Source organism: Plectropomus leopardus, chromosome 7 (assembly GCF_008729295.1).
Source record: "Plectropomus leopardus isolate mb chromosome 7, YSFRI_Pleo_2.0, whole genome shotgun sequence".
Classification (NCBI taxonomy): domain Eukaryota; kingdom Metazoa; phylum Chordata; class Actinopteri; order Perciformes; family Serranidae; genus Plectropomus; species Plectropomus leopardus.
The window spans coordinates 11,581,647-11,592,952 of NC_056469.1; the positions used below are offsets into that span (position 1 = coordinate 11,581,647).

An 11,306-nucleotide genomic window follows, 5' to 3' on the forward strand; every position below is an offset into this window, starting at 1 on the left:
TCCACACACGAATCCCCCCCACCCACACACACACACGCACGCACACACACACACACTGGCACTTAAACACTGTTAAATAGTTTATTGCACTGGTGCTGTTTCCCACATAGGCCACAGCTGATTCAAGCAGAGGCAGGGGGAGGGGGAGCAGTATGTGGGGGTAGGAGGTGTTTGGAAGGATGTGGAGGTGGGAGGGGTCAGACAGCTGCTGTGTACAGTTACCATGGAAACCTTTGTCTGAGCTCGTCAAAATGGGAGGAGAATTCGGGCATGGGATGAGTAGTGTTATAAATTAAATTTTAAGAGAATTTTTTTCTCAAAGAGGTTTCCAGACATTTACCTTTAGTACAGTTTTCTGAGTGTCAAGCAACAGTTGACTCAAGCTATGAGAGACACAACCCCACCCTATATTGGAACCACATGTCTATACAATTGTAGATTTAGATGCTTATTTGACATAAATATTGGATTGCTGAAGGGGTAGGGGTCTGTAAAATGTATTAAAAAAAATATAATGTTGATAGTCTAGCAGTGTCGATGATCAAAGAAAAGCAAAGGTTTAAGATGCATTGTAGTGACATCAGAATTTCAATAGTTTGGGAGAGCCAGTGACAAAACTAAATTTGTCTATTTTGGCTTGTAGTGAAAGAAGTATTCAGGTTCTTTGCTTAAGTAAAAGTAGCAATACCAAAATGTAAAAAACATCCTATACAAATAAGAGTCCCACTTTCAAAATCTTACTTAAGAAATGGTGTAGAAGTATCATTAGCTACATGTACTTAAAGTATAACAAGTGAAAGTACTATTCTAGCTGAATTTCTCCATTCATTGATTGTTAACATATGGTATTCTATTCAAATGTTACTGATGCATTACTGTGAAACGGAAACAGTGATGTACTGTTACAGTTGGTCGGGATGGGGCTCATTATTTTATGTGTATTGGACAGTTTGATCTATGACATTGTATCTGTTACACCCCAACCTAAGGCAGCCCTATGCAGTGAACAGCACTACACCACTGACCCAAAATAACCACATATGACACCTTTGAAACAATCCAGTCCGTGGGCTTTATTAACAAACAACATGCTAACAAGACAATTAAGTTCCAGGCTGAGAGGCAGTGCACCAACAGTCCACACAGCAAAGGTCTCTCTTTTCTTCTGCTGTCACAGAAGCTTTTCAGCGCTTCCTTCCTCACGCCAGGTGCAATGCACCTCATTAGGTGATGCAGCGCACCTGGGCAGGTCTACAGAGGGAAAAGGGACAACAGCAAAATATATCCTATTCATATACATCATATTTTTGTAAAACCTCATACATACTCAAATGTGGAGTAGAAGTATAAGTCTCCAACACCCATTTCAACCCATTTTACAGATTAGGCCTACAGTGCAAAGAACAGTGTGAGTATGGCCTCGACTCATAGTGAAATGAGGTTTGATAGTAGGCCGCGACAAACTAATAATCAGGAATTAGAGTTTATAATTCCACAGAAGTCCATTAAAATTTTTGAGTAATTAGGCTTATTCCTGATTTTATTTAATTACCTCCACACATCAGATGAACTCCCTTTCATCAACACCACCCATTAGGTCCCAAGTGTGTTCATTTGAGTTTATAAATAACTGGGTGTTATTTGGCACTATTTCAAATATTTTTCATAAAATCATGTTTTCACAGTATTTTTTGTGTCTTACAACATGTTTAATCTAGTTTGGTCAAGTTTGTATTTGCGCTATAGTGACAGAAGCTGGACCTTTTGCCATTTCAACCATTTAGCCATGAAAGCTAACTATTTTAACTGCATATTCACCACTTTTAGTCAACTCTTTCAGCAATTAATTCACTACTTTTTATTAGTCTACTCTTTGAATTGTAATATTCATTACTTGTAGTTGTTCTTAAGCATTTGCAATTTCAATTGTAACACATGTTCAAGTTTCAGCTGAATCAATATATTAACAGCCTATATGTATTTTTATTTTCTGATCAAAATTTTCTGTAATTGTTTTCAAATTAGTTAGGCTACATCACAATATTTACATGTACCCCTTGGTACCTGCTGAAGTACCCCCCAGGGTGCAAGTACACCAGGTTGAGAATCACTGCTGCAACTGTGATGCTAATTTACTATAATGTAACTATGGTGCCCTCTAGTGTTAGAAAACCACTCTGCACTCTGTTAAAGAGAGTGTGGTTACACAGACATGAATAACTTGTTTATGAGTCTTATCCTGGTTACATGAGCAAAGATAAGTCAAGTTTACATGTTCAAACACATGAACCAGATATTCCAAAAACACGTTAGCAAACAAAGTTAGCAGTATCAAAATAAATGGAACATAAAATAATTCATAATCTTGTTAAAGACCGGTAGACAGTGGACAGTTAAATGAAGTGGCAAAAGGAAGCCAGCGTTTGTACAGGCATTCAGTTTAATTTGAAGAGAGTTCAAAGTTATGATGATTTAAAAGAAAAAAAAGATAAGAAAAGAAAACACAGAAGCAATTGGGACGTATAAATGTCCAAGCTAACAAGCTGGGAGCATTCCAAATGCGCAGTGTACAAAATATCACAATGTAATATGTACAACAAAAAAAGAACACAAATACACATACAAGCACTCTTAGCAAGATGAAAATTGGTATTTACACAAAAATAAATAGAAAAGAAACTATAAATAACATCAAAATGTATTGGTTAATGGATGACATAAAGCTGGATTTGCTGATATAGCCGACCATTGATTTATACTCTATATACTACAGGCAGAGAAAAGTTATTCTTCATAGTGTTATAACATACACAGAGGTTCACCAGCTCTTTTTGTATATAAATCAGAATCTTTTTTAAAACCAAGTGTTTCTCCTGATAGATTTACATTCAAGCCAGCTCAGGACACAGATTGAAACATAGACACAAAAAGATATTTGTCTGAATATGGGCCAAAAAAAAGGGTAATTACGACAGGCTTAGTTAACTTAAATTTTAAAAAAATTTAAAAAAAAAAAAACCCAAAAAAAACCACAAAAAAACTGTCTGTTAGCAAGTTCTGAATTCTCGGCCATCACTTCTTTGTTTGGCTCATAACATTTCACCAGCATGTGAGACCAACAACAATGTCAGATATAATATAAAAAGACAGGTAAACATCTGCAAAGACAAAACTCCACCAGCTTTTCTGTTAAAACGGGGAACATTAAGATAGTCCATCATTTCTCTGGATTACATTTCATTGCATTACGTACAAGTAAGGATATACAGTATAAAACCAGCAGTGGTTGTATACAGAAATAGAAAATCCAAGTTTTAACATTCAATGAGATACAGCTGATGATTATTCCATCATAAACCAGTGATGGAATGATCCCATCCAAGTCTCAAAGCATAAGAAATCTATAATTTCTATTTCTATTTACATCTTAACTATTGATTTATTTTCCCTCTTTAGAATGTAAGTGTGCGCTAATGGGTGACAGCTCAAATGTAAGTGGCGGCTGAGTCCACAACTCGAAATAAATAAGAGTAAATAACTCCATGTTCACATACAAGTGGATAACTGCAGATGTGTATATTCATTAAAACTGTAAACTGCAGTCTCTCTCACATAACATCAACAACACCTTGAATAAGATTAGGACAAAAAGGACATGATACTGTACATTATCATCAGGTATATATCTGTAAAGGTAAACAACAAAAAAGATGATACGCTCAAATATAAGTTGACATGTTTGTGCATGTGTTATGTTGTGTATTCCTGTCTCAGTACAGCAGTAACAATAAGATCGGTATATAATCTTTTTTTAAAGCGGCTCAGGCGCATTTAATGGAGCTTTCCCAGCATGCCAAATGGGCCTGGTGAACTCTTTGTTTCCTTCCCAGGCTCAGTTTTTAGTCGCTGAAAGTCACTTTTTAAACCATATCTACAGCACTTGGCACCACAATAAAGAGAGGGAATACTAAGATTTATCCCGTACCATACTCTACTGTATTTTGGGTTATTTGTGATGACGGTCACCTTGGGCATGACCTTTGACACCTCTTGCTAACAGAATGATCCTCTCTCAACACAAGCCTGTCTCATATTTTATCTACAACAACTCAGATCATGGCTTAAATAAACACATCACACCTTTAACGTTTCCATCCAGTAAATCTTCCTCAAATTTAGTCTTTCATCTTTTAGCACTATCAACCTAGAACCAAAAGCAAGGCCCTACCTCACCTCTACCTCTCTCGATCCTCCTCTCCTAATCTCTTTTAGCTCTTCCTTTCCTCTTTCTCCTCCCAGAGTTCTCCTGGGGCTTTTCCTCTTTGCTCACCATCACTGCTGCTCCGTTGGCAGCCTTGCTGAGTCCGTTGAGGGTCCCGTTAGAGAGGGCCTTGCCTGCTTTGGTGGAGGAGGAGGAAGCGTCACGTCTGGGCTGCTGGCGGCGGTAGGTCTGGTAGTAGAAGTTGCCGAAGAGGATGATGAAGGTGATGGCGTAGCAGATGAGGGAGTAGTGCATCCAGTGGGGGAAATCGCAGTTGACGTAGAGGGACAGGGCTGTGTGGCCGATGGTGACGTGGAACTGGATCTGAGACACAAAGAGAGAAACAGAATCACATTTTAGCAATGTGTGACTTTTTCACAAATTTTGACTTGAGATTTGTTATTTAACCCTTTCAGCAGATTGACTCGATTCCTTTCATGGTAATGAGCAACTTACAAAGAAATTACCCAAAAATGTATATCAGGGGAAAAAGTACAAGACGATTGAAAATTAGTACAAAAAAGATAGCAAAAAAAACATTGAAAAAAATGGTTTTTCCCTTGCTTTTTGAAAATAAATTTCTAAAACAATGGATTTTTCTAAATTTGTTAAACATTTCTTAACAATTTGTCCTTTTTCTCATGTTTTTGAAGAAATCAAACCAATTTGCTCAAGGTTCAAAGGTTTAAATACTTGTGAAAGGTGTCTGAAAGCAGTGTAAAAAAAAGTTATGTTGATCCAGGTTTCAAGGGGTTAAGTGAGAGCTGTGAAGATGTAGAATTAGGATCCAAAATCTGTTGATGGAATATATTTCTATTTGAAGGAGCAGTGAGTAGGATTAACTGATATCTAGCGGTGACGGTTGCAGATTGTAACCAACTAAACCTTCTCCCTTGTGCTGATCATGAAGTCTTAGTTACGATTCCTTTAGTGTTTATTGTTGAAAAGGTTTTGACCGTGAGCCGAATTATTGGCAGTGGTCTCCTCTTCTAAACTAATGGATCAGCTGATATAAACAGGTAGAAGCACTGAATAAAGCTGTTTCACATAAAATATCTGTGTTCTTCTGAAACTATTATGTTCATTGTGTTGGGGGTGCTTACTACAGTGGCCCCTGCAAAAATGACCCTATCTAGAGTCAGGTTTTGAATTGTCCATTCCAGGCTACTGTAGAAACCACGTCAGACTCCGTGAATGAGGACTTGCTCCCTATGTAGATATGAACAGCTCATTCTAAGGTAACAAAAATGCGACCATTGTTATTTTCAGGTGATTATACATGACAGAAAACATACTCACTTTAATGGATTCTATTTAACCAATATATATTTCCCTAAATCTTGCACACTGGACCTTTAAATGAGCCAAAGGGTGAGGTAATGTCTTACCATCTGGATGATGGTTAAGTACTTCTTCCACCACAGGTACTTTTGGATCTTAGGTCCACAGGAGGCCAGGCCATAATACAGGTACATCAACACATGGATTGCTGCGTTCATGTGTGCACCAAAGAACGCTGAAAAGGAAATAAAGTTACAACACTGATATTAGTTTTGCCATGCTGACTGTGATGCTTAAGTACTTCTGTTACACAAATCATGTCACGATAATAATGGTAGTTTTTTTTTTATATATAAAAATTACAATAGCAATTGTAAATACTTGACATTACGGATTCATTTTACAGCTGGATTAACAGATAGAGATTAACAAGAAATATTTTGGCAAGATGTCCACTGATGGATTATGTATTTATGCCTGTGCAAGATGTTTTTCAAATTGTTGGCATTTCACAAAGGGCCCGTGAGCACAGACATGTAACAGGCTTCTCTCTCTACCTTCCTACCACACAATGACTATAGCAAGGACTCAGTTCAAGATAAAAACAACCCAAAATCAAGCACTTTGACTCTCAAACAAGATACTGTATATCAATTTCTAACAAAAGGCTCTGCATGGCCTCGAGGCCCCTGGGCCTGTGCCAGTGGGTGTCTGTTTGGTAATCCATTCATGACTTGTGGGAAATAAAAGGAAGCCACTGACTCCCTGAAAAATGTTAAATTTTAAATGGCAAAACCAGCCCTTTATATAGTAGAGAGCTAAAGAAATCAGGGGTAAAGAGCACAATTTTAATTTCTAGGGTCAAAAGTATATGACTAAGCATAGGGCATCATGTAGAAGTGTACTGCAGTATAAGTTACTCACACTGTCCTCCTGCCACCCATTTGATGCCGATCCACCAGAGCGTGAACATGGTGCAGTGGTGGTAGACATGCAAGAAAGTAACCTGGTTGAATTTTTTCCTCAGGATGAAAAACACCGTATCCAGATACTCGATGCCCTTAGAGATGAAATACCACCACAGAGCTCCTGCCACCTGTCTCAAACAACATGAGAAATAATGGGAGAAGACAAGCACAGGTGGAGGACGGAAGAAACAAACAGGGAGACAGTTAAAGAAAAAGAAGACTAGTACATTTGGACTCTAGTTTCTAACTCGTGGTATAATCAAATATACAGCTGTGATGATTAAACTGCAATCCACACTCCTACTAGCACTTCCTTTAGGAAATGTCTTCTTTAATCTATTCTATCCAACTATATCCTAACGTCAGGGTCACCTGAGACTGCGACTGTGTCCGATGTGTGAGTATACGTCATGGAGCAGTAAGAAGGAAGGTGAAACTGAACACCCTCCATGATCCCTCTTCCAGCTCGCACTTTTTCTGATAACAGGAGCAGGGTCCAAAAGAGCTGATCATGTTTCTGAATCCACTGTGGGCGAAGCTTCCCTGGCACGCTGACTAGAGTGTTCTTAATCATTTGAGTGCAGCAGAGCACTACAATAAAGTTAGATTCATCTGTGAAACATGTTATGTTGCAGTAAATAAACAGAGGTGTCTCATTACTTCTGGAAACAAATTACTGTACACACATAAACCAAAAGAAAGTAAGTTACATAACAGGGCAAATGCAGTGCCGTCCATTGTGTTAAATGTTCCACTTTCATTAAAGAGGTATTTCACCGCTTAGTTTTACTATTTGATCTCTGGGTTTTTTTGGCGTCTGTTTTCACTGTGCAGCAAGCAGAATGACATTATAGCGCCCTCTTCCTGCTCGCAGTCTCTTGCCATTACAGCTGAACGGGGAAGTAACATATATTGGTGAACTATCCCTTTAATTGCAACTGTGTGTGTGTGTGTGTGTGTGTGTGTGTGTTTCTCAGCTCCAAATACTCACCCTGACTTCATTTGGGTCATCTGAGTAGTCCACAGGTTGACAAATGTAACTGTAGCTTGCTGCCCGCGCTGCCATAAACAGCTAAAAACACAAAAATATATTTCTGTTGAATCACTCATATAAATGGAAAAAGGCAGATATGCACAGTGAGAGTGAGAGAGAAAAGACAAGAGGTGGAGTGCTTAATATTGTGTAATAAGGTTAGTTTAACCCCTGAGAAAACTGCTAGTGTAATGTACTAGTGTGGATGGAAATTTGGGATCCCACAGATTCAAGTTGTTCTCTATAGTTTTTGAACACATTAAACAGAAGTTAATGGTGACCCACCTCTTTAAAAATGAAGAAGTTGAGGAAGACCATGCTGAAGTTGTAGACAATGAGTGTTTTGCGGAGCTGGAAGGGCTCTCTGTTCTTCATGTATTTGGGCCCCAGCCAGAGGAATAGCAGGTAGGAGGTGCTGATAGCCAGCGTGGGCAGAGGGTTGTCCATCAGAGGCCATTTCTCCACTCGCTTGTCTGCGGGACAGATGTTCTCATAGCATTACATAACAATTCTTAATGTTTGCATCACACTGACACAGCGTGGGTTCAGTGTCAGTTTATTTTAAGGCCAGCGCAGCCATGTCAAACACAATGGGAGTGCAGATACCAGATTTTGTTGAGAGGTGACCTGTCTGGAGGTCCGTTTGATGCAGACACCCTGGCTTAACGATGCATGTGATACTTGAAGGATATCGAGTGTGAATTTTGATTTTATGTAATAATTTCAGTTCAGTTATAAAAAAGGAGGTTCAAATGAAAAAGCCAAATAGCATAAAACAGATTAGGAATCATTATATTTATATATAATTCATGCCAATATACTTTATTGCCAGGCCAAAGGCATAGATTTAGTTTTAGCATATGATGTTTTTTCTAGAGGCCTACACTAAAGTTAGTGTCACCCTGGTTCCCCTGTCAAAAAGCCAATGGGATTTTTCCATTAGATTTTGGATAACTGCAGAAAATCTTTGGCAAACAAACGTTCATGATACAGCAAGATAATTTTAACAAATGAACACCACTTTTAGGATTATTGGAGTTTAAATGCAATTGCCAGAGTTAATGCACATGTTCGAGACATTCAGGGGTGTGTGCCCCCTGCACCACCACTCCCTGAAATCTACAGCTATGGTCCAGGCACATACACACATTCTTCAACTCTGGTGCAACTTTGACTCATTCTTTTGTAAATTCTCACTGAGGCACCATCAAGTCACTGACTCACTGCAGCAAAAACGTAACTGTAGATTTATATGCAAGTGATCACACACATACCTGTGTATTTAATCATGTGTTAAACACCATTTAATGCAAAAAGATCTGACAAAGACCAGAGTAAGAGATTATTACCTGCAATAGTTAGAGTCCATTTGTAGAATTCTATGGTGTCATTGATTAAATGCGTGACGATCTCCATGGCTGTGGCCAAAGACCTGAAATTAAAAGAGAGAGTAGACAGGGGTGGATGAAGTAAGAGTGGTGTCATCTTTCAGGACATCAACAACGCTCCCCTTACTGTGCTTATGCTTTCAAAGGGAACATGATAATATTTCCATTTTTGAATTATTCATATTTAAACAGCGTGAAGCTCTAAAAGAAACAAACCCAGACAAACAGAGGGCCAGTTTAAAGCCTATAGGAGTCTGTGGCCCCACGAGGCCATGATAGATAGGCTATAGGCTTCATTGCGCACAAAGGCTGGGAGCACCGGCCGGCAGAGCGCATGTGTCAGCAGATTTTTGGCGTGAGCACGACCACCAGCCAACCTGTGATAGCCCTTATAATGACGGGGGGGCGGAAGCCTCGTGCCCCACTTTCACATTGAAATGGGTCATCTCCTGTACCGTGCCAGTCTGACGCATATGCTGATAAGTAGCAGGATGCACACAGTGTGACTGAATGATCCCTAAAAAGATGACGCCCCCCTCCCTCCTCCTGTCTCTCCTTCTCTCTCTCTCTCTCTCTCCCGCCTGGAGCTGATCAAGCGCTGCTGCAGCATCTGCCTCAATCCTGCACGCGCTGTCCACAAAACCTGCTCTGATAATAAACCATACATCACTGTTAGGATACACGTTTAACCGCATATTGGGCGTCTCTAAAAGGCTTAGGCTGATATATTTATGACACGAATATTAACTGTTTGAATGGCGAGTATTTGCATTCTGCGGCATGCAGTCCGGCCTGCATCTAGGCTGCACGAGCAATCCCATCATCAATATGATTTTTTTTCCCCAAAAAATGAGCTGTTTCCATCTTACATCTGCAAAATAATATAATCAATGTTAATAAATAAAACATATGATCTCAAAATCAAGACTGCGTACAGGCAAAATATCATCCCGTCATATCGACATTGGTCTCGCCTTCTACTCCGTGCGAAAGAAGATGCTTATTACCTTACCGTGTCGGTGCTTTAAAAAATCCGTCTATAATGACATTCAATGCAAGGTCATGCAGTGTGCGTTATTCCGGGTTGTAATCGACTGATCGTTTATTCTATGAAGTGATTAATTGTTCCGTATCCAGTGTGAAATAAACGGGCCGCTGATTAAACGGCGATGGCATGAATTTCTCGTTGAGGGACTACACTAGCCTCCACTGCGCGTCTGCTCCAATGAATTCCTCCTCTGATCCCTCACAACACCAGCGACAAGACAAAGACAGGACACCTTACACTTCCGGTCACACTTTCAAAATAAAATAGCGAACGTTTCCCCTCCATTACATATTTACTTTCATAGCTACAAAACTTAATTAAACACCACCACCACCGATATTGATCATTTACAGGAATGAACACATAGTAGCACCGGATTTGTCGAGATTTAATTTCCATCTGTGGTCCTAAAATTAACAGTCTGACGCAATACCTCTTGTAACAAACGTACAAAGAAAAGCAGATATCCCACACGACAAAGGACAGTAGACACACACCGGACAGCACAAAACACAACATGGTGTGGGTCTACACGATAACAACATAATGCAAAAGTCGGCACGAAATACAATTAAAGTGACCGATGCAGGTTTCTTGCGCTATAAAAGCTAACTACAAATTATTCAATAATAAATACAGTTTCAAATACGCAATAACAAGCCTACATTTTTTAAATGATCAAATTACCAGTGTAAATTTCTTACATTATATGAACAGTGGATGCACACTGCACAATACAAAATACAATATGAAATAGCAATACAGACAGTCTAATCTTATGCTATTATTAATACCATCATTACCAATAATAATTCATAACTAATTGATTCATGATAATGTCATTAATGACAATGCAGGGATATTTCTCAAAAATAATCGGTGGCGTTATCCTTTATATCTTAATGCTGCAATCTGAGCCCATGATATATTTTTATCAGTCTAGACACCAAATCTTTTTATGAAAGCTGTGTCACCGTATTTCCTGCTTGCGTCTTGCTGTCTGTGTGTAGCTTGATACAGCTGCGCTCCGTCGGTGCCACTTGACCGCGATGATGGAGAGATGCTACGCGCATGCGCATAAATGGAGGCGGATGCAGCAGCAGGAGCTGCAGCAGCTTCGTCAAGTCAGACGATACAACCAAAGGAGGGCAGGAAAAGCATTGGTCTTGCTTTTAAAATAAAACTAAAAATGTGTCACCTAATTGGACTTGCATGCTCACTGTTACTCTCACTGTATATCACATCGTTGGTCTTCTTAGTAACACCTGTTCTGCTCCTAATACAAGTTAAATGTCTGCTATGAGACAGGCTTATCGTGGTAGGTTAT

At 39.3% G+C, this 11,306-nt stretch overlaps 1 protein-coding gene across 2 annotated transcripts; it reads right to left on the reverse strand.

The window, feature by feature from the left end:
- Positions 1-3,451: 3,451 nt before the first annotated feature.
- Positions 3,452-10,163, reverse strand: elovl4a (ELOVL fatty acid elongase 4a). 2 transcript variants are annotated; one of them, XM_042490347.1, is made up of 7 exons: positions 9,944-10,163; positions 8,893-8,975; positions 7,829-8,016; positions 7,502-7,582; positions 6,467-6,638; positions 5,650-5,777; positions 3,452-4,585 (listed from the first exon to the last, which is right to left on the reverse strand). In XM_042490347.1, the coding sequence occupies exons 2-7, from the start codon at positions 8,957-8,959 to the stop codon at positions 4,259-4,261; spliced, it is 963 nt and encodes a 320-aa protein (XP_042346281.1). In that variant the 5' UTR covers positions 8,960-8,975; positions 9,944-10,163; the 3' UTR covers positions 3,452-4,258. The 2 variants fall into 2 exon arrangements, with proteins under 2 accessions (XP_042346281.1, XP_042346282.1); XM_042490348.1 differs by having other exon boundaries at positions 9,939-10,163.
- Positions 10,164-11,306: the final 1,143 nt, after the last annotated feature.